Source organism: Syngnathoides biaculeatus, chromosome 17, assembly GCF_019802595.1.
Source record: "Syngnathoides biaculeatus isolate LvHL_M chromosome 17, ASM1980259v1, whole genome shotgun sequence".
In the NCBI taxonomy this organism is placed as follows: Eukaryota; Metazoa; Chordata; class Actinopteri; order Syngnathiformes; family Syngnathidae; genus Syngnathoides; species Syngnathoides biaculeatus.
Genome location: NC_084656.1, coordinates 5919976 through 5943752, shown reverse-complemented (window position 1 = coordinate 5943752; position 23777 = coordinate 5919976). Strand labels below are relative to the sequence as shown.

The window sequence follows — 23777 nt, the reverse complement described above, 5'->3', positions numbered from 1 at the left end:
CAAATGTCAGAACATTGTTAAGGACACTACACACCCCTGTCATCAACTGTTTGAACCTCTGCCATCTGCAAGGCGGTACAGATCTGCAAAAGCAAGGACTAGCAGAGTCAGGAAGGTTTTTTTTTTTTAATCCCAAGAGCCATTACCATCCTGAATGCTTATCTTTCCACTAGCTGTGCTTGTGCACTGATTTCAATATCTTGAGCAATACTTTTTTATGCTCTCTGTTTTACATATGTATTTATTTTTATTTATTTGCATTTATTTTTATTCTCATTTATATCCTACTACTACTAAATACCTCTTCTCCAGGTACCATGGCTTCCTCCCATTATCAAAATGCATGCATTAAATCTGAATTGAAGACTTTAAGATGTCCATAGAAATAATGAATGTGAGCATGAATGGTGAACTATTGTAGCTCAACTGCAAGTGGCTGGTGATTACTGTTGGGTCTACCATCTCTCTCTTCCTGTTTGTTGGGATAGGCTCCAGAACAGCTGCAGTCACAATGGGAGTTTGTTGTGATGGCAGGCAATGCACGAGACCAAAAAATATAGACTGCTTTTACAATAACAAAACAAATGTATGGTGTAGAAAGATAAGAACTAAATTAAAAACCAAACACACTACATTTAACCATTTATATTTGACCTTTGCAAATCCACAGCTACAGAAACTGGCTTGAGGGAAGTGGAATGCAAACTCTCTTACATGGAAAGAGCCTGAGGTTGAGAGATTCTGACTAGCTATAATCAGGCTTGCATCCACACCCTGCTTGGTCTCTGGTACCAGTTCTTTTGAGAAAGGTTGGACTGTCTTCCACTCTGGAGTTGCCCATAAGAGGTGCCGAACAGGTGTGGGTATACTTACTGCCACTTGGTTCAGCACCTGTATGCTAGTTTTCACCCTGGTGGACAAGAGCGTAGCTTCCCTCCACCTTTGGGTGGTGGTACCAGTCCCGAATATTGTTTGTTTCTTGTGGCCGCATGTTTTAGACACTGGGGTGAAGAGAGTGGTGGAGCTTTCAACTGATCAGCACCTTGTGGGGAAAATGCCAGTCTGATGTGGCAGGGCCAAACGTATTCTCTGACAGAATCCCGCCAGAAGGAGTTTTAAGTCCCACCTCTGGCAAAACGTTCCCCACTCTCAGGAGAGGCGGCGGACAGTGAATCCAAGTGGCCCATGTTGCACGCCTCCATTACAGAGGCTGCCGACCAGAACTGTGGGTGTAAGGTAGTCTGTGCCTGCCGTAATGGAAATTCCTGAACCAACTGGTGTACACCAGTTGTGAAGGATGCCGTCAAGCTGAAGAAGCACATAGAATTTTCAGCCTGTGGGACTTCTGAGGCAGCTGATGGGTACAGGCTGGCCAAACAGAATGCAGCTTTGGTGGTCATAGTGAAACAAAAACTTAGACATGGCAGGAGTTTGGTGAGTCCATGGAGAAAAACTTCCAAATGAGTTTGAAATTCTGCTCCACCATCTGGGGTCTCCTGTGGGGGAATGTGTGCACCATCAACTCTGTGTATAGTGAGGACTGCCGACCTCAACTTGGGACACTGTGAGTCAGTGGGGAGAATACTTTGAAGACCACCTCAATTCCTTCGGCACACCTTCCCATGAGAAAGCATAGGCTGGGGACTCCGAGGTGGGAATGTGCAAACGCTGGGGTTTAGGTCACCAAGTTGTTTAAAAACCACCAAGGCCCTGTGGGTGGATGACAGAATTGTCGTATCCCACACAGGTAGGATTACTGTCAACAGTGATGCAATCCTTGCATAATCCACAGACGTAATACACTGTACTTACCTCAGAGGCATTGACATCTGCTTTCAAAGCTTTACATCAGGGCTCTCAATTTGAGCATTGGCAGCCAAGGTAGGCGATGGATCCTGAATACTACTGGTCAAAATTAACACCTGAGGCAAGGTAAGGCACATTTACTTACAATATGCCTTTTATACAAGGAAACTTCATCTACTTTCATGATTAATATTTGTAAAACAAAGACATTTGAAAAAAATGCAGATTTTTTTTAAGTGACTAAAAGAATGTACAGTATAAGAAATACTTTTTAATAAAGATGCTTGAAAATATTATTCATCTGAATTTCACTTTGTAACCTGGATTTAAAAAATGTTTACCCTTGAGGATGACTTTAGATCTTTTGGGAACTATTTCATTTTTTGTGCAGCTTAACAGCGAAATGCTCCTTCATCATGTTTAGTTTGGACTCTGTGCTCCGCTCTTTGATATTGGTCTGCAGATCTCAGAGCCCCATTGGGTTTATATACCAAGAGCATTTCTTCACTGTATTCAGGACCTAACCCATTTAGTGATTTATAGACCAGTCGTAGAACTTTGAAAGTCGTTTCTATAGCTGTCTGGGAATCGGTGTCGAGACTTTAGAATTGACCTGAGCGATGAATTGCTCAGTGTTGTTGGCACAGGGTTGTTTTCGTGTTAACAAAACATCTCCAGGATATGCTTACTTCTATCCTCGTGCTGTGCTTAAACAATGTATGGGGTCATTTGATGTACCTTGCTTGAGGCAACATAGGGCATCAGCAGTTTTTTAATGAACGAAATGAGTATCGCCACTGGGCTCCTTTGCCAAATGCCTTGTATGTGCCTCTCTGTTGGGAGCACATTGTGGATGACTGCATCACAGGCCCTGCACTTAAAAGGAGACTCAGCTCACGAGCTCAGATACCTTTAAATCACACAGATGCTACATTTTCCCTTTGTTTTTCTCCCACTCTTTGTCTTAGTTTATCGCTCATAAAAAAACACGGTATTGATTTTGTCCTCTAGAGTTTTGATTGGTGTGGAGAATAGGAAACATTGTTAGTGTTGTACATGCTCTACACAGCCAGAAAAACATGAAATATTTTCACCTAGAATAGGAAGTATTCTGATATTTAAGCAAAATACATTAATTAAACAAGATGCAGAATGACAGAGGTTAAAAGGGTTTACAAAGAGTGTTTAAAAGAAAAAAATGGATAGACACATGCATACATACACACTCAACCAAAGGCACGCACAGCGATGTGTTGCACTCCAGTTACAGACAGAACCCCAGAAGTTGATGCCAGAGGCTTTTAGCAACAGAATGCCAGCTCACACCCTACGTGTAGTGTCGAGAAAATACATACATTATTGAGTTGAACTGATGTCTGTTCTTCTCCCTTCCCTTTCTCTTACAAATGTATCTTTTTTTTCTATTTACTGAGATTCCATCATGGAAAGAAAATAAAATATGACTAAAGTGAAATGTACAATTATAGAACCAAAAACTGCAGAGTAAGCTGAAAACCGCTTTGATTTCTGGCGCTAAAAAGATGAATTAATGATTTTGGAGGAGTGGGGGAAGCACGGTGGGGCAACTGGTCAGAAAGTCTGCCGCATAGTTGTGAGGGCCATGGTTCAAATTCCAGCCCACATGTGTGTATTTTGCATGGTCTCCCCGTCCCTGGGTGGGTTTTCTCCGAACATTCCGGTTTCCTCCACTTCCCAAAACCATGTATTAAATGGAGACTCTAAATTGCCCATTGGTTTGATTGTGGGTGCAAATGGTCGTCTGTCTCTCTGTGCCCTGTGATTGGCTGGTAGCAAGTTCAGCATATAACCTTTCCCCTTCAGTAAACTAGCTTTAGGTTTTCTATGTGTGGTAATCAGTGTGAACATTTGTGGCTCTATTTTTCTGTGTCAGGCCCCAATTACTGGCAAATCCTGATTTTTTTTTTTTTTTTGGGGGGGGGGGGTTGCAAGGTGCATTGCACATATTTGTCACTTAATGGTCTGTATATACACGTGCTCACGTGGTTGACAACGCTCGCAGTGAATCACGTGACCTACACATTGCCCTGCACAGCACCTCTGCATAGTTTGACAGTCATGTTTAAAAAAAAAAAAAAAAAAAAACACTGCCCAGAGAAAACTGTGGAGATCATCGCTTGTGATTGGTGTGTTTTAGTCACATACTGTAATGATGTATTCACCGTTCCTCCCTGCACCTCTTAATACCTATGGCACCGCCTTCTTGTTTGATTTTGCAGAATATCATAAAGCGTAAGAGTATCATCTGGTTATTTAGGTCCATTTGTTCCAGCAGACACTGTTACACGGTCACCACTGTTGTCACTTTGTTCCCTGTTAAGGAAAGGAAAGTAAAAATTGGTTAATGGAACTGACCAAAAAGTGCTGAAGAAACTCCAACCTGTTATGTGCTAGCCAATACTAGCCGTAGCGACAACATCGGACTTGGAGAAGAACTGCAGAACATTTACAAATACACACATTAAAGTTGCACTTGAGTTTAAAGCCAAACTACGTGTGGTATTGCTGCAATGACATGAGTTTGGTTGCTGCATGCGGGAGTAAAAAGAGGGCTTTACCAATTAGGCCAAACAAAGCTAGATGCTCCGGTGCAGGGCTGGAGTGTCCTTGAAGAGGTGCCTGGCTGAGTGACAGTTGGTGGCAGAAAGTGGTTCAAATCTTATGCCTGCTCAGACTATCGCTTGATAGATCACTGGTCTAACACGATTTTGGTGAACTTGACCAGGGCCCAGGAAGACAGACACTGAGCTATATAGACATATTTATGCCACGTCGCTCGCTGTGCGGCAGACTAAATAAAGCGTTTCTATTGCTTAAAAGTTCCACATTTTGACCATTTATACCTCCAGAGAGTCAGTAACTTAGTATAAATATGACAATTTAAAAACAAGAAAAAAAAAACATTTAAGTGTCCAAAAAAGGCCCTCTGACAACCTACTTCTGTATTTCTTTTTGTATCTGCTTTATCTAATTAGCTAAGACCTTTGGCCTCCTTTCCTCTGGTTGGTTGTGTCACGTCCCATCGGAACGAGAGTAGGACCCAAATGCAGGACTCGGAAGATGCAAGGTAGTTCAAGGAGACACGTTTATTATATGCAGGGGTAGGGGATCGAGCAGGCAGTCCGGTGCAGCAGCGGTAGTTGGGACGTCGGCCGAAGAGAGCAGGTGAGCGGACAGGCAGGAGTCGGTACACAGGGGAACAATCAACGCAGGCAGAAGTATCAAAGGAGTCAGGCTTACAAGGGTGGTCGGAGAACGGGCGAAGGTTGGTACACACAGGTTCGATCAGGGATACCGGAGCACACGAACGGGACATGAAGATCAACGAACTGGCGCTGGCCAGTTCTCATCGCGGTCATATAAATCCACAGCATAATCAGGCTGCATGAGGCGCAGGTGTGCACCTCCCAATCAGCGCACCCGCGCGGGCACCTGCACAGCTCGTGCTGGAGCGGCAGGATCATGACAGGTTGCCTCCGTTTAGAGGACCAACTTGTGACAGCAAATGGGTTTATGTCTACAACACTGGTTTGGCAATGAAAAGGGAAGGTGAAGAGCTTCACAGGTCACGTAGATAAGATCATGGACCTTAAATTACCTGATTTCAGGCCTCTCTGCAGAAAAACATAAATTACTCACCAATACAATTTTAATTCTGATTTTGATTTTTATTGAGGCACCATTGAGCTAATATTGCATCGGAAACACTGGAAAAATAGGTTTGGTATAATATGGAACATTTAAATCTTCAAAGATATCTCAGTAAAATCTCAGTATGTTTCATTGTGTCTATATGATGTATGTTTAATGAATGAATACAGTTCGTGTTTGAATTACTTTGTGCTCTCAGTTATTACTAATTTCAAACTCTTAAAATTCCTAAATATCCTCATGTGTGTTGTGTGTGCAGACCAACGATGTAGCAGGAAACACATGGAATTGGCTCTACTTCATACCTCTCATTATCATTGGCTCTTTCTTCATGCTTAACTTGGTGCTTGGTGTCCTGTCAGGGTAAGTGACTTTAGAGCATGGAAGCAACAGAAATGGTAATCTGCTAATGACTTTGACAAATCAAACAAAAACAGATAAGCTTTTAAAACATTTGTGACTTTCAAGTCTTTAAAATACCTGATTGGAAGATTCGGGTCACTGTGTGCTGCAGAATCAAAACAAATAAAAAAAAAAAATAACATGCTCCCCCTCCCCTTTCATTTCTGTCTGCCTAGACTAGGGTTTGTCTCATCAGTTTTACCTCTTCTCTACAAGTCCTAATGTACATTTGGGTTTTGGCTCTCAATTTTAATAAGTTGTTACCAATGAAAAACAGTTGCTTTTTTAGTAGCCTTGATGCCATATTACTACTGGTATATCATGTACTGTATGATGAAGATTTATTGTCATGTACACAGAGGAACAACCAAGGGCTCCGCCAAGGATTTGGGCAAAATGTCACTTGGGCTCCACCAATCCAGCAAATTGAAATTACTATTAGAATCATCATTACCTTTTCCCCCATTTAGGATGCTCTTATGTCCAACTAATCCGATAATAAAGAAAACATGCATCCCATATAAAAGCTCAGGCTAGAAGTTCAACATTCAATTTGGGACTTTAATCATCTGTTCCTAGATCTCACTACAGTCAAGAAATTGTGACTTCTAACCATTACCCTTGCAAAATTTGAATGGAAGCAAAATTTTGAATAATCAATCCTCTGAATGTCCCAAAAACCCTGCTGAGAGAGCTTTATGATATTTCCAGAAAAGCTTGTGACTCCATGCTTCTACCATGATTGGTTGATTGGTATAATGCATTTCAACCTCTTGGTTTGCTTCACATGACTGAATTTCTCCACACAAAGATGTCAAGTTGTGAAAATGCAGTACTAAAGATGACATGGTTGAATGCGAGGTAAAACACAAGGTCTTCACTAAAATCCGGCTGCACTTGCTATCCCTCAATCTTGTGCGATAACAGCAATCTCACAGAATCGTTGGATGTCACATTGCAAGGTGAAGTATGGAATTATTGATAAGAAATGCCAGACCGGATAATATCAAAGAGAAAGCAAGTCAGTCTCCGTGATGAATCCTTGGTGGTTTTACCCCCGAACTGAAGGAAGTCACTTTAGTACAACAGATAAATACAAGAACTCAAAATAATACCACTACACCCATAAAACTGGGATCCGTTTTAATTACATGTGACTTTGTGCTGTTTACTGTGCAGATAATGATATAATTTTTATGAATTGTTATCTGACTTGTGCAGCTTGATGTCCGTTTTGAATTGGTTGCAGGATAAAAGCAGGCTAACATGAACAGGAAAACAGGATTAGAAACTCAACAAAAAAAGAAACAAGTCAAGTGTAAAATTTGTTTACTCTGTAACAATTGCATGTCATTTCCACAGAGAGTTTGCTAAAGAGAGAGAACGTGTGGAGAAGAGACAAGAGTTCCTGAAGCTTCGGCGGCAGCAACAAATTGAAAGAGAGCTCACCGGATACCTAGAATGGATCTGCAAAGCTGGTTGGCACCGACCCTCAACCTGTGCTATTTATTAAATCACCCTAATCAGGGAAAATGTCACTTTTGTTCCTTGTGCAGAGGAAGTGTTGCTGGAAGAGGAAGATGAGATTGCAGAGGAGAAGTCACCGCTGGATGGTGCGTGGTACAAGAGGAAACAAAATCTGCCAGGTGACAGCGACATTACAAAATACTTTCACACCAAAATTACAGAGAACATTTTATTTTGGGGGGAAAGAAGTGGACCATTTTGTTTTGCATTCACACCAGCAGCTCAAGTCTCTGGAACGTTGACGCTAACTGGGATGATTGATTGATTTCTCTATTTGATAATAAAAGCAAGAAAAAGAAATAAGTATATAAATTACAAACAAATGAAGAAAATATGATGACTCGACAGAAGTAACTGCACTAGATTTACATTGTCGAAAAACTTTTCAAAAGCAGCAATGTCATTAAAGTCAAATTGACAGCGACAAGGGCCAATTTACCATTAATTACACATTATTTTTTCCAAGTACGAATAGAATGTACTGTTCTTATTTATGCTAGAACAGTCTTGAACTACATTACAATATATAGGAAACATAACTTCTTCCTTAACTTGCCAAAACACATGACCTGCATTTTTTGACTTATTGTGCAATGCAAACGTGTAATTGAGTTCATACTTCTTGCTCAGATAACCAGAGGAACTACTCTCTACTGGTGTCTCTTGAATACCAAGAACCCCTTCATGAGGGATTTTCCAAAGGCTCACAAAAAGGCCTTAGGTGTATTTTTGCCACCCCTAACTAATGTTTACAAGGTGAAACCTGTGCAGTCGGCTCAGAAATATATTACTAAGACTAATTTTGAAATGGTTCTACTGTATTTCCAGCTGCATTTGTATGTTTCACACAAAGAACTAGTTTTCATGCATCCAAAAGCAGGTTCTAAAGACATGGGCAAGGAAAGTTGTCAGAGTGAACTAAAAACAGCCTGGAAGGTTTTGTGCTGTATTCAATAGGGCTCCTCATTACACGATAATGAGAGCAGCATAATGTCTCAAGGATAATGACTTCCAATTTCCTTATTTCAGTTCGCTGCGGTTTGAGTGAGCCAGTCCGTCAAATATAGAAGAGATTTAATTCATGGAAATAGTATATAATATGCCCTAACACCGTACGTAGACACTGTGCAAAAACGTACGAGGAACAGTAATAATAAACCCAAACCATGTTAATGGTAGGCCAGTGTAAAATAAGTTGTCCAATAACATGTAAGTGCAGTTATCCATCCATTGCTTGTCGTGATTAGGGTCAGCTTTTGGAGCCTATCCTAGGGGACACTGGCATCATGGACTTGCCGAGCACTCCGGTATCCTTCCACATCCCCACAACATGCATTACTTGGAGACTCTAAATTGTCCTTAGGTGTGATTGTGACTGCGACTGTTGTTTGTCTGAATGTGCTCTGTGATTGGCTGGCAACCTTTGATAGCTGGGATTGGCTCCAGCACTCCTGTGAGCCTTGTGAGGATAACGGGTTTCAGAAACGGCTCAGAAAATGGATGGATGGATGTTCTCACTGTGCTTGCATGTGTTTCTGCAGGTAATCCATCTTCCTCACACATCCCCAAAACATGCATGATAGGTTCATATCTATTAAATAATTAGTCCCATTCATTTTGGATTCATATCTTTTTAAATAACGAGTCCATTGTCCGATGTGTGTGTGAATGGTTCATGGGCGCCCTGCAAATGTTTTCCAGGCAGTCTATGGCTTACCATACTGCTCACCCAAAGCCTGCCGCAATAGACTCCAGTTCAAGTTCAACACTGATGAGGAAACACAAAAGGATGGATGAAAAGTTTTTGGGATGTTGGAGGAAAACGGATGACTTGGAGAAAATATGGAAATGCAATGAGAGGAATGCACACAATACACGTTTTCTAACAAGTATTACTGTTTGAGACTTTCTTATTTAAAAAAAGAAGACCAAACCTGATATTAGTCTTTAAGTATGTGCAAAGTGTGCCTGTAATAAAAAGTGCACATATACCAGGTTGCAAATGAAAGCACAGTGTCTCCTTATTTCCCTTTTACTTAGAGGATTAAGGTGTCTGAGTCCCTCACTGTAGAAAATTCTCTTGGATGTTGTTATTCAGAATTTGAATGACAATCATGAGTACTGAGGAGTAAAAACGGCAATTATTCAGCAATTGACCTTCCATATTCCTAATCCTTGAATGAAGAGAAATGAGGAAATAACCCTATATTATAGTTTCATATGGGTGGATCCTTCTATAAAACTCCTTCAATAGTGTTTGAAACATTTTGCATTTACTTTCTGGCCGATATATTTTTTTTACATTATTTATTGGTTATTCAGCACTTAAGAGCTGAAGAAATATATCTCAGTTCAAATTATTTTTTGCCATTTTGTGAAGAAACTCAACCCATTTTTATATCACGGTGCATGAGTAGCATATACGTGTTGAGTACATGGTATTTAATTACTTGCACTTACACAAGAATTTCTGGTTAGGTCTGCCAATATTAAAGACTGGCTTTATGGAGTCTTTTTGTTATTTCACTGCAACAGAGACTATATAATTCATCACATTGGTGATAAAAAGAATGTGGTTAGAAATCACCTTAAGATGTTTCATCTCAGTGATTTTGTAGTCGTGCAGTCGTTTAACTTGTGTGATTGTGAGTGGGAATGGTTGTGTGTGTCTATATGTAGCCTACGACCGACTGGCCAGCAGTTCATAGTGTAATCTGCCTTTCACCTAATGTCAGATGGGATAGGCTACAGTACCCCGCGAGCCTGAATAGGATGAGCAGTGTTGAAAATGGACGGATGTTTAATGTACAGAAAATATTGACACAAGTTTGACATTTCTCAGAAATCCTCTGATTGAACTTTTCCTCTTACCTGGAGTTCTGGGTTTTATGTCCATTAAGGAAACAAAACTGTGATGCCTTTGCTTTGCCATTTTGACTAAAACCAGTTGTTCCAATGGAATAATTGTATATCCAGGTCACAAATGTCCATTTTTTCATCCTTGGCAAAATTTTCTGTGCTCTATTTTCATAGACAACACAGCTATGTTTGAGTATAAAAAGTGACACATCTTGATTTTCATGTAAATTGCAAAAATGCTTGTGCATGTTTGTCAATTTGGCAGACTCATCTGTGCTGCACCGGGTGTGTCAAGTAAAGTCATAGTTATTTATACAGCCTTTTATCACAAAACAGTCTCAAAGGGCTTCACAGGCCCACAGATGGCAATGAGTGACACCCCCTTATCTAAACCACCCCTTTTCAAACTGAGGACCATGGTCTCAAATTTAAAAGTGCTGATTTTCACCTAAGCCTCTTCACTCAGCTGCAAACCATTCCAGTGAAAGCTGAAGATTGCAGCTTGACACAGCCATCAGAACCAGATCATCTGCAAAAGCAAAGATACTGATCCCACCAAAATTCTGTCCATCTTGCACATAATGAACAGAATCGATGACAAAGGGCAGCCTTGGCAGAGTCCAACCCTCACTAGAAACATACTGTAATTGACTTACTGCCAGCGATCCTGACCAAACTCTGACACCGGTTATACGGGACCACACAGCCCATATCTGGGGGTGTGGTACCCATACTCCTGAAACCCCATCCACAGGACTCTCCAAGAGACACGGTTTTATGCCTTCTCCAACTTCATAAGACTCATAAGAACTGGTTATGCGAACTCTCATGCACCCGAGGGTGTAGAGCTGGTCCACTGTTCCATGGCAAGGACGAAAACCACACTGTTCTCCTGAATCTGAGATTGATCTGAGATCTGATTCCACACCCATTTTAACAGGGTTACTAATCACCTGTGTCTTGGCTAGCTCTAGCGTGTACTGCCATGGAAAGCTCAAACAGTAATTTGTTTCAAGAAAGGATGATGGTGCCTTACCCTGTTGGAGTGAATGCTGTCCACACTCATCAAGCTGGGAGTCCTTGAGAACAAAGGCCAGTTGTCTAAAATCTCAACTGAACCACATAAACGACAAGCAAGGAAAACTCCTTTGGTTTTTGTTTTGTTTAGTTTTTTTGGAGGGGGGGGGGTCATTTTCTGTTCCCAGGACAATTTTCTTTCACCATGATGACCAAATCTTTGGTCAATATCAAACTCAGCAGAGAGCATTTTGAAAAATGAGTGGGTGGATTGTATTGCTGTCTTATTTATAAACTTACTCAAGTGTTAGTATAGTGTGTTTATTTTAGTCCTTGTATATATTTTATCCATTAGTTGTATTTTAAATGGGGTTAGCTCTGGAGGGTGTTTTGAGTGCGGTTCCACCTCTGGGGCAGAGTCCTTTGTGTGCCTGGAGCATGGGGCTGCACAAGAGCTGGGCCTCTGCAGCTGTTGTGCTTTTATTGTTTATTAATACCCTTTTTTTATTTTTAAGTCTGAAAGGTGCTATCTAAATAAATGATCAATGGTCTGTATCTGTAGGAATTAAAAACTCAATTTCAATGGCTTGTTGAAACAAATTTTCCTTTAAATTCATTAAATTACATTGGTTTCAAATCAAAATCAAATTCTTATATGGGCATAAAATTTGTACTTTCTTCCCTCCCAACTGCAACATTTTTATTACTGTATAACATTTTTATTCAGATACTTCCCACCTTCTGGAGTTGTTTGAAATCAATCATTTGGAAACAGTGGCAAACACATTTTTTTGGAACATCTTTTATTATGGACTTGTTAAATCTCACGTGTCAGTTAAAATCCATATCAGGCGGACTGTATTTCCTTTGTAAGAGTAGCAGGAAGGCAGAAAATTAAAACAAGACTGATGACTTCTAATCAAAGTTGCCCATTAAGTAACTCTTCAAATTAGCATTTGTTGGAGGACGCTTTTTTCCTCCGTGTGTTTGTTTAATTTCGGGTTGTGAGAATGTTGGTTATCCAAATAAAGGCTGGAGATGATGAACCGTTTCTTCGAAGAATTTACTTGCAGAATATTCCGGTCACTTATGAGTTACAGACAATGGCTGTAGAGAGCAGATCAGAAGTGCCAAGATACAGAGAAAGTACACATCCTTTATCTTGTCAGAAGGGCGGACTATGAGTGGTATCAAACCTGTGGCGTGCGATTGGGGCTTTCCACTTAGACAAAGGGTTTCTGTCTCAACTGGTTCTAGCTGGCAATGGATTATTACAAAGTGTCCAGTATGCAGTTCATCAAGGTTAGCTTCCGTGCAGAGAAGCGATCAAGGGCACATCTGGCTACAGAACAAAACTCCACTGAGGATATGAGGAAATTATGGAGTCATGACTAAATATGGTCATAAGACATACTTCACTTTCAATTCACACAGGGATAGTCGCTCACGCACACACACACACATGCACGCATGCACACACGCGCACACACGCACACACGCACACAATCCTACACAATATTGCTTGTGAATAACAAAAATACACAAATTCTAATATTTTTTCTTCTCATGTTGGTCTGTGTTGCTCTTTAGTCCTGAAACGAAGTAAAAACAAGAAGGGTAAAAATGACCTGATCAGTGCTGAGGAAGGGGATGATCCATTTGTTGACATCTCCTCTGTTGGTAAGCTTGACATCAGATCACCTCTGAACTTCACATGCTGTCTCCTCACATAGCTGACCTTTACAATAAAAGTCATCTTAAAAGCCTTTCACTGACAACAAATGTACCCATGCTGCCTGACTCAGATCTATATTTATTAGGGTTAAGGTGGGACATCACATCAAAACTATAAAACATTGTTAGCTATCGTGCTGCTAATCCTGTGAGCATTAAATAAAGCCCTTCATCACCATACAGACCTTGAATCACCATTAGGGAAAAGAAGTATAATTAACTTTTCTAATTAGACTGTTTGATTAAAACCCGTTTTAGGAGTATGACCTGCAGCATTTTGAATTTGAATTTGGAAATTAATTAACTTCACCGGAACAAACATATAGAACATGTCGTTTATCTGTGGGTTGAAGATGGGCTAAACCATCATAATTTAAATAAACTATCACTTTTAAATTCTTTCCGAAAGACAACCACATTTCATGATCAGCTTGCTTTGAGTGTATGAGGATAGTGCTGCAGGGTGAATATTACAACTTAGTCTCTCATCAAACCATGGTCTAAATTTCCACACTTGTTCTGCAAAGCTACAATTTGCATCTTTTAAAACTGGTGGCTGCCAAAATCATCCATCCATCCATTTTCTATGCCGCTTATCCTCATGAGGGTCACGGGGAGTGCTGGAGCCTATCCCAGCTGTCAACGGGCAGGAGGCGGCGTACACCCTGAACTGGTTGCCAGCCAATCGCAGGGCACATAGAGACAAACAGCCCCACTCACAATCACACCTTGGGGCAATTTAGAATGTCCAATTAATGTTGCATGTTTTTGGAATGTGGGAGGAAACCAAAGGGCCCGGAGGAAACCCACGCAGGCACGGGGAGAACATGCAAACTCCACACAGGGGACCTCAGAACTGTAAGGCTAACGTTTTACCAGCTGAGCCCTGTTTAAAGTCAAATATTATATTTATTCAGAAATAGCAAATCATAATCATCCTCACCACCCATATGATGAGAGGTATGCTGATCACTGAGGTGCGTTTATATAAAAATGATGATGGATCATTGACCACATAAATGACAAACAAGGAAAACTCCTTTGTTTTTTGTTTTTTTGCAGTTGACGGGGTGGGGGTGGTGGTGGGGTGTTAATTTTTCTGTTCCCAGGACAATTTCCTTAACCATGATGATCAAATATAATCTTTGGTCAATATTAAACTCAGCAGAGAGCATATAATTGTATTTTCTTGATTGCGTCACATAACTCCCCCCCAAGCACAGTATGAAAAAATGAGAAATGTCAAGCACACTCCCACAGCACCGGTACTTTTTCCTTAGTAGGTTGTGCCAGAGGAGACAAGACAATCGTAAACAGCGGCATAGACAAAATCAGAAAATTCCTTATTACTGACAATAGTTATAGATTGGTGACACTGATTTGTGCAGTGTCATAGGATGCCGTTCGCGCACCTAGTGTGGATTCGTTATTTGTGCCCCCTAACCTGTATATCAGTAGTGTTTGACCCGATGTGTTCAGAGCAAAATATCATACTCTCAACCTGCTGGTTGTAGTGTGGAAATGTTTTATATACTGTATATATATATTCATTTTCATCTTGCATTCGACTCACATGTTCTTACAAACCACTCTCAAAAATTATAACAGAAGAACAACAAATAAGATGGATGGCTGCTGAACACAGTGCTTTGCTTTTTATTTAAGCAGAAAAAAATAAAAACCACTTGCCGACGTAGTTAGAAGAAACTATACTGTGGGGAATAAACAATTTACTTCTGGTAGCTTTTACAGCTCATGTCACTTAGCTAGATTACAAAAGTGGAAATATTCTTTTAACCCTTGCATGCCATTGTGTTTAGCTCCTCCCGGTTCTCCTTTTGGTCGGGCCAGTGTGAAAAGCAGCACTAAGATGGACAGCTCTTCTTACTTTCGTCGTAAGGAAAAGAGGATCCGTTTCTTCATCCGGCGGATGGTAAAAGCGCAGAGCTTCTATTGGATCGTTCTGTGTCTGGTGGGTCTGAACACTCTGTGTGTGGCTATAGTCCACTATGATCAACCCGAGTGGCTTACAACGGCTCTATGTAAGTCACACGTATGGTGGGCCTCAAAATGAAAGCTTGTACCTTTATCAGCCTCATTAGCTACTTTTATTTGCTATATTACCCATGTTTGTAACAGACACAGCTGAATTTGTATTCCTGGGTTTGTTTCTCACGGAGATGACCTTGAAGATGTATGGCCTTGGACCAAGGAACTATTTCCACTCGTCCTTTAACTGCTTTGATTTTGGGGTAAATTGATGCTGTTTTTCTAACGCCAGAACAGGATGTTGATAAGGTCATAAGAGAGAGAGCATTATTCGATAATGATCTGCTGGGTGAAATTACAAAAGAGTGAACCATTTCCCTCTTCTTTAACATTTAGGTGATTGTGGGAAGTATTTTTGAGGTTATCTGGGATATGATCAAACCCGGAGCATCATTTGGTATAAGTGTGCTGAGAGCCCTAAGACTGCTAAGGATCTTCAAAGTCACTAAGTGAGTTTCTCTCTGTAAAGATAGCATTACACGAATGTCATCACACTCTCAGTACTCTTATTCAATGTGTTACAGTTGATCTAATCTGCATTAAGAGTGACTGTGGTACAATTAGATACTTCCAACCAAAGCAAAGTAAAGATTACAAATACGGTGATCCAAAATGATACTGTATAAACCTGAAAACTGTGTACTGATTGGTGATGTAATTTGATGGTTATGTCTCCATCTGCATTTAATTTGTGTTTTGATGTCTTGTCTAATACATGTTTTGTGGGTTGAGACTCATGAAATGGTCTGTTGTGGTTTTTGACCCAGTAAAAACCTAGCAGTTTGTTATGTTTAGAATAGGCCAACACATTCAGCAGATGACTCATACGATCGTAACCCTTTGTTCATCCACTTTTGGTCAATTAATCTGTTATGATATGTTGTTCAGCCAAAATATTTTTATTTTATTTTTTTTTTACTTTTATTGTCCTTGTTCTATAAATTCTAAGGTACTGGAACTCCCTGAGGAACCTTGTGGTTTCCCTACTTAATTCCATGAAGTCAATCATCAGTTTGCTTTTCCTCCTCTTCCTGTTCATCGTTGTCTTCGCTCTGCTGGGCATGCAGCTCTTTGGAGGACAGTGAGTAATGTCTTTAACCTGTCCCACTCATGCAGCCTTTCTTTTCATTTCCATCCAGTTCTTGATTTAAAACACGTACGTACACGCATGCGCGCGCGCACATGCGCACAGACACACACTGACACAGACAGAAAATGCTTGGCTCCTCTTGATTTCCAATTAAGTTCTTCTTTCCTCTATGCACAAAAACAGCCCCCCCTCCTCGCTGCCCCCAACCCACAACACTGTCACATGTGTCCAACAGCTCTTATTCTCCACAATCAATTTCCCCACCAGGCCCTTTTTCTTGTGTGCCACCAGTGGCCCTATGTGGCGCTGGTGAAAGACATGTTGGCGCAGCAGGAAGCTGGCCAAGTAACAGCAGTGACTGTGGCTCTTTGATATCAATCTCTGCGAGGGTCCCATGCTTTCTAATGGTGGGAAAACTTCATAATCCAGCTGGCATTCAGTCCTGAATAACTCAACTCACATGCTACTCTACTTTTATATTTTTTAAACAGATATGGAAAACTGTACATAGTTGACGCTATTGCAACAAAGATGAGTGGTTTATCGGTTCAATTAGAAACAATGAATTTACTGTACACATAGTGTCGTTGCTCAAATAAAAGATGAAATCTAGATCCCAGATTCTACACTCTATGGCAATAATTCAGAATCCAAACAAGCCCACCAAATACCAGTCACACAACAACTGATATTGTCTTGACCACAGCAACAGCAACTGCCTCAGAGTTAAGAGGTTTGCCATTCTAACCCTGGCTCCATCTTTTTTTTGTGGTGTTTGCTTTCCCCTTGCATGTGTGGGTTTTCTTTGGGTACATGCATGTTAGGTTCATTATCCATCCATCCATCCATCCATTCATCCATTTTCAATACCAGATATCCTCATGAGGATTGCGGATGATCCGTAGCCTGTTGAAGGTGACCTTGGGGCTGGTTGTTTAGTTAAGTGAAAGACTAAATTGTCCCTAGGTGTGAAGGTTTGTCTACATGACCTCTGTGATTGGCTGGCAACCAATCCATGGTGTAGCCCCCTTCTTGCTCAGACTCAGCTGGGGTAGCATTCAATTTACCCGCAATCCTAATATGTGGTGTAGAAAATGGATGGGTGTTTAGATGCATCTTGCAGCTACATGAGAAGATCAAAATAGTGGAAAAAGGTCTCAGTACCACTACATTAAAACACCGATGTAGAACCTCAATAAGATAAGATATTGACACAATTAATACATGAACATTATATATTGGAATTACACAATTTATGTATGTACTTTCATTAGACTGTGACCATCTAACTAATGTTGTATTTCGACGCACAGATGAGGAGTGTTAATTGGTATTTTCTTACTTTCTTTTCTTTGAAGTACCTGTCACAATCGTCAGTGACGTTAGAGCTATGTTTTGACTTGTTTTCAAACCAACATTCGTGACTCTGAGTCCCAAAGGAACATGTTGGTTTCTCTACTGGTGTTTTTCCATTTTCTTTGTACATGCCAGGTTCATACTTAGAGTAATATACGGATGAAAATAACTGAACTATCACTTGAGGTTTGAAGCATTGAAATTGATAAGGGAAGTCTGGTTGGCTATATCCAAGAAAATCCTCAATTACACTTAAAAAAACGAAACAAAACAGCAGTTCCTACCTTTCAGTGTAATTTGTAGTTCGTGACATTTATCCACTTCAAAAGATCAACACCAATCTAAGTGAGGTTGTGTAACAGAGTAATTTAAAATGGTCTTCAAGATAACCCTCTAGTCACAGTTTCACAATTCTGTTTTGTCACGTGAATATAAAGGACTAGGTATGCTATAAAAAGGAAAGAATTCTTTTCCGATCAAATCTCACTTATTTAGCTCATACGGCAGCGTAGACCTTTTCAGTATGCATAGCAGGCCTTTACCGGATCAATTTCCTTCTTGTCTAGAACCTCTTGATTTGTTTTTATTTTCATGCGTGGTTATCATCAGTGGCAGACAAATACTTCTTTGTACATTTGGATTGACCTTTTAGAGAAGCTACATGATGCATAATGTATTTTTAAGCTATGTACTGTAACTAGAAAACAACACTACAATCAGGAAAGAGTAGTGGCCCTCTGCCTTGAGAAAGATGGATATACATTCCATGTTAATTTCATGGTTCATGGGTACCATGTCTCCAACCCTGTGTGGAAGAAAACTTTAAAAGGTATGCTTTATGAACCTAATTTTGATGGGGAAATGGAAAAGAGATTTTCATTATAAACAGCCCTTAGATATAAAGATCTACATTTGTAGTTGGATGGTAGACTCAAAGATACATATTACAAAATCTGATATTCATACAGCATTGCCAACATTATTTCCAAGTGGTCACTCACTAGCGTGTGTACAGTTTGGTGTAAAACATAACCTAACCCTAACCCCCCTTCTCAAATTATATTTTTGCATAATTTCCTCACTTTAAGTGTTAAAATCATCAAACAGATAGAAATATTAGACAAATGTAACCCCAGTAAACTTAAAATGCTGTTTTTAAGCTATTGATGAAATTTCACTGATCACACCCAAGCCTGATTACTTCCTAACCTGTTCAATCAAGAAATCACTCAAACAAAATGTCTCCTGACAAACTCAAGTCAGACAAAAGTGCTAAAAAAATATATGCCATAGAATGACATGATCCAAAGAAATTCCAGAACTGTCGAGAAATAAAGTATTTGACATTTGTCACTCTGGAAGGGTTACAAAAGCCATCTCTAATGTTTGGGATTCCAGCGAACCATAGGGAGAGCCATTATCGTTACATGGAGGAAACATGGATCAGGGGTTAACCTTCCCAGAAGTGTCCAGCCTACTAAGCTTGCTCCGGGAGAGGACCATTGACTCATCCAGGATGCTACAAAGGAACTCTGGACAACTTCTATAGTACTACGGGACACCCTTGCCTTAGTTAAGGTCAGTGTTCATGACAGCAGTGAGGAAGAGACTTGGCAAAAATGGCATCCATAGTAGAGTTCAAAGGGGAAAACCACTAGGTGACTGAAAAGCACATAAAGGCTCACCGTTGGCAAATAAAAAACATCTGAATGATTCCCAATATTTTGGGAAAAAAATTATTTGGAGTGATAAGATGAAAGTTGAGCTTTTCCAAAAGTGTGTTTCCTGTTATATGTGGTATAAATGTAGCGCAGCATTCCAGAAAAAGAGCATCGTACCAACAGTTAAAATTGGTTGTGTTAGTTTGATAGTCCTGGGCCGTTTTGCTCCTCCAGGATCTGAACAATTTGCTGTGATTGATGGAACCATGAATTCAGCTCTTGATTAGAAAATCATGAAGGATAATGTTCAGCTGTGAGTTTGTGACCTCAAGCTCAGTAGCACTGAGATTCTGGAGCTGGATAATGATCCAAAACACCCCAGGAAGTCAACTTCTGAATGCCTGAAAAAACAAAATAAAGGTTTTTTAGTGGCCTAGTCAAAGTCCAGACTTGAATCCCACTGGAATGCAGTTTCATAACTTTAAAATGTCCATTCATGTTGTATTTCGCTTCTGCTGAATTCAAACAATTAAGCAACAAAGAGTTGGCCGTAATACCTCCACAGGGATGTTAATGACTCATTGCTAGTTCTAGAAATCGCTTGATTTCAGTTGTTGCTGCTGAGGATCGGTCAACCAGTTATTAGGTTTAGGAGACTATTACTTTTTCACACAGATCCAGGTAAGTTATTTTTTTTCCATAATAAACAAAATCAGCATTTAAAAAAACATTTTAAGTTCACATGAATTACATTTACATTTGTTTGATGATCTTCAACATCAATTTGGGGAGACTATGCAAAGAAACTAAGAATTTAAAAAGGGGACAATACTTCGGCCAATACTGTATATGTTGCCGCTTACTGCTTGTTCTTGCTTAGTATAGTATTCACAGCTACAATATGTGTAAAGCAACCTTTCACTTGTATTCAGTTCTCCTTGGACTGACAGTCACCACTTCTGGCTGCCTTGAAAACAGCAGACTGTTGCCATGGGACCGAGCCTTGTATCAGTTTATGCCATCATTAGCACTGCATTACTCTCTTGTGATGGGCAAGTGTGAGATGAGACTGACGTCCGCGCAGTGCTTTCACCGAGCAGAGCACATCAGGCAGCATATATGGTTTGACTGGCTACAATGTTTTCTTTAGCTTTAATGGGCAAAATAGTTATGTTAAGATTGGTTAAGTGCTAACTACAGTTGTCACTCTTTAATGATAGAAGATATTTTGTAAAATCATGAGCTAAGCAAACGCTATCATCGCCAGGTTAACAATTCTTGATGTAAAAACATCCTTCTAACACCCCCCCAAAAAAAACAAAAACAAAAGAAAAGACTCAAAGGACATCACGTCTGTTTGTCATCAGCTTTGATGGAGTACAGTATGCAGCCTTTAGTGTAATGACTATAAAACATTTTTTCTTGTTTTGCTCATTTCAGTGTACAGCGAGCCTATGATGAGAACGTGCATCAAAATGCAATTTTGAAGCCCTATTAATTCATTTCTATCCCAGTGTGAATTTGCTCCCTGTCAGTTTTTCATATCTCAGATGTTGTTTTCCATTTTTTTCCCAAGTGCTGTTGAGATGTCCTTGAGCAGGGTGTTGAACCGCCCCAAACTCAGCCTTTATCTTCTTGCTTACCTGTTTGTTTCATTCTTTGTATGCGTCATGCAGGAAAACCACAAATAAGAGTAAAACAAGAATTTTTGAGCAGAGATAAAAAACATTTTTACCCCAAGTATAGATCACTACATGACTGTTTTTACATCAACTAAAGTAGTTATGTTATTGTTGCGCTTAAATAGTAAGCCACAACAGAAGAAGAAATTCTCAATCCATTTCTAGAAGTGTTTGTTTCTTAGGGTGGTGAATGGGGAAAAAATAACATGGTGGTTTCACCACCATATTTATTAATTATATGAGAGAAGTCATTCTTTAAAGAAAATAAAATCTGTAAACCATATTAAATAAAATCATTCATATAAGGAAGATCTGTTTATTGTATTGTAGTAATATGCCACACTTATTACCAGCATGCTTTTGTAGGCATATATATGCATCATATATAAACTATTTAATACTCGAGGTGAGAGCATTAGCTAGTGGGGAGTTCGGACGAGGAGATCTGTACTTTGCAAACTGATTTAATGAAGTCTCTGTGGGTGCCATTTGGATGAGCGCCCCCAATCCCCATTATCATAATAAACAGAGTTTGGAACTCACAGGCACAGCAGCCAACTGCCTGTAACAGACTCGCTAATCCATAAGAAAGCAAGAGAGGCAATGGTGAAGACAATGGTGGGAATGCGAGGAGGGTTGGGAAGAAATGAACCAGAGATATGATGAGAGTGTGATGGAGGGTGCTGTGATCAGACAGAGAGGGTCAATGGTGGAACGAGACGAGAATGCAGAGAGACAATAAGATGCCATACCAAGGAAGGCAAAGTTTATTGAATTAGATGTCCCTCCTCACTTCCATCTAATTCACTTCCCCACACCATTCTTTTCCCTCATTTAGTTCATGTGATGCATGTTCCGGGACAGTGAACATGAGAGCAAAAACTGTATGGGTCAATGTTGGGCCTTACTGGAATGCGGTAGATTTGCGTCAATTCCATGTGCGTCTATGTACCATGCATTCTATCTAAAATGTAGAAGTAGTAGTAGTATCAGTAGTAGTTTACATGTTTATAATAAATGCACTTAGCAGACATCCCAACATGCATTTATCTCAGACTCTTGAGAGGAAGAAGCCGACTGCAATTTGGTGCTAATGGCCAAAGTGGTCTTGTGGTCGTAAAGTGCACCACATCCTCTCCTCCTTTTTATAGACTTCATCCCAATATCTTGCATACATACTATATAGACTCATATGACTGTTATGGCAACATTTGATTCCATAATCATTACGACTTGAGAATTTCAGTAAAATGTCAAAAATAGCAGCAAAAAGAGCACTTCTGAGCAGTTTGTCATTTTCTCATTACTGAATTACCTTAATTGGTGATGCTGTGAGGCATTGGCAAGTTAAATGAGACTACTCGTGCCAGTCTGGTGAGCTACTGCATTTCTCCTCAACTCTGATTGCCTAACAAATCTAGACAGAGGTAATATTTTCACACACATTTGTTTGTACTGCACGCAGTATATTGTATGTTTATTGGAACATCTTTGAAAGTACTAGATTTCCCTTAAAGGGTGCTGCATACTAAGGGAGTCGACAGAAACAGGCTGAACTGTCACACAGTGTGCATGGTTTGGCAAGCTACTTCATGAGATCAATAAGCTGCTGGTTTTTCCATGATTCAAAATTTCAATTACTTATCCATGTCATTGCAATAATCGCAGAGTAAAGCCAATTGAAATTCATGTAACCTTTCATTCATGCAAATACATTAACAGATTTTAAGCGTGTGAGACACCAGGTGGCTGCCCCGTTGCCCCTAACCCATATAAATTCGATATATAAACTTCAAATATTCTAACACGATATACTGTAATTATATTGATCATTTCTACTGTGCCTATGGATGAAAAAGAAATTAGACATGCAATTGCTTTTCCTGTATTCTCACCCACATCCTCTCTTTTTTCAACCCACTTCTTCCTTCATAATAATGTATCTTTTCATTGTTCAGTAAACATGATAAAGTATGATATCTGCAACATCAAATGTCTATCCAGACTAGCTGTTCAGCACCTTTATACTTCCAATTGCTCAATATGCTGGGGTGAGTCGACAACTCTTTTTTTTTTTTCTTTCTTTCTTTAAATTGGTCCAATTGGATTCGACTTCGCAAAGTGTGTCCCATTTCCAAGACTTGGGGAATGTTTTAAACATATTTCGGATTGACTGTAATTGTTTGGCCTTGCAGTGTGTGCTCAGTGACATGCTAGTCGAGTTGCTACTTTGTGATACTTGTTCTGTTTTACATTTAGATTTAATTTTGAGGATGAAACACCGACAACAAACTTCGATACCTTTCCAGCAGCCATTCTCACTGTGTTTCAGGTAGGACTACCCAAATTTACAAGCAGTAACCCCCCCCCCCCCCTCCTGACAAGCTCCCTTATAACCCCTTCATTAGTCTGTGTTCACAACCCTTTATGCTGCCAACTAATTAAGTTCTGTGCAATACTTGAGGAACCCAAGTGTCATCGGAACTCTCTTGACTCTCAGATTTTAACGGGGGAGGACTGGAATGCTGTGATGTACCATGGCATAGAGTCACAAGGCGGTGTCCGCCGTGGGATGTTCTCTTCTGTCTACTTCATTGTCCTTACACTTTTTGGAAATTGTATCCTCTTTTTAAAAAGAAACATTATTATTAAAATTTTGAGGCAAAGGTCTTTCTTTGTCTTAGCAATTATTGAGGAGGAAATCTCTAAATTCTAATCTACATTGTAAAATAGTTAGTTAGAAGCCAAGTTGGCATTTGAAAGTTTGAAATTAGTCAGATTTTCATGGAGAACCACAAACTAAATGGTTTTGGTCTCTGGTAAGTGTTTACTGATTCTAAGAAAAAGTATTTAAACCCCCTTGGAATAATGTGGATTACTGCATAAATTGGTCATATGTGATCT

At 39.9% G+C, this 23777-nt stretch overlaps 1 protein-coding gene across 7 annotated transcripts in view; it reads left to right on the top strand.

Moving 5' to 3' along the window:
• Positions 1-23777, top strand: part of cacna1bb (calcium channel, voltage-dependent, N type, alpha 1B subunit, b) — a 188491-nt gene that overhangs the window by 100625 nt on the left and 64089 nt on the right. For 4 of the 7 annotated variants that reach the window (XM_061847561.1, XM_061847560.1, XM_061847559.1 and 1 more), the window contains 10 exons: positions 5756-5859; positions 7261-7376; positions 7455-7544; positions 12892-12981; positions 14856-15077; positions 15175-15287; positions 15421-15533; positions 16034-16165; positions 23133-23205; positions 23374-23491. In XM_061847561.1, the coding sequence (XP_061703545.1) occupies positions 5756-5859; positions 7261-7376; positions 7455-7544; positions 12892-12981; positions 14856-15077; positions 15175-15287; positions 15421-15533; positions 16034-16165; positions 23133-23205; positions 23374-23491 (1171 nt within the window). Of the gene's footprint in view, positions 1-5258; positions 5411-5462; positions 5565-5755; positions 5860-7260; positions 7377-7454; positions 7545-12891; positions 12982-14855; positions 15078-15174; positions 15288-15420; positions 15534-16033; positions 16166-23132; positions 23206-23373; positions 23492-23777 lie in introns of those variants that run through there. The other 3 variants (XM_061847564.1, XM_061847563.1, XM_061847565.1) reach the window with 3 other exon arrangements.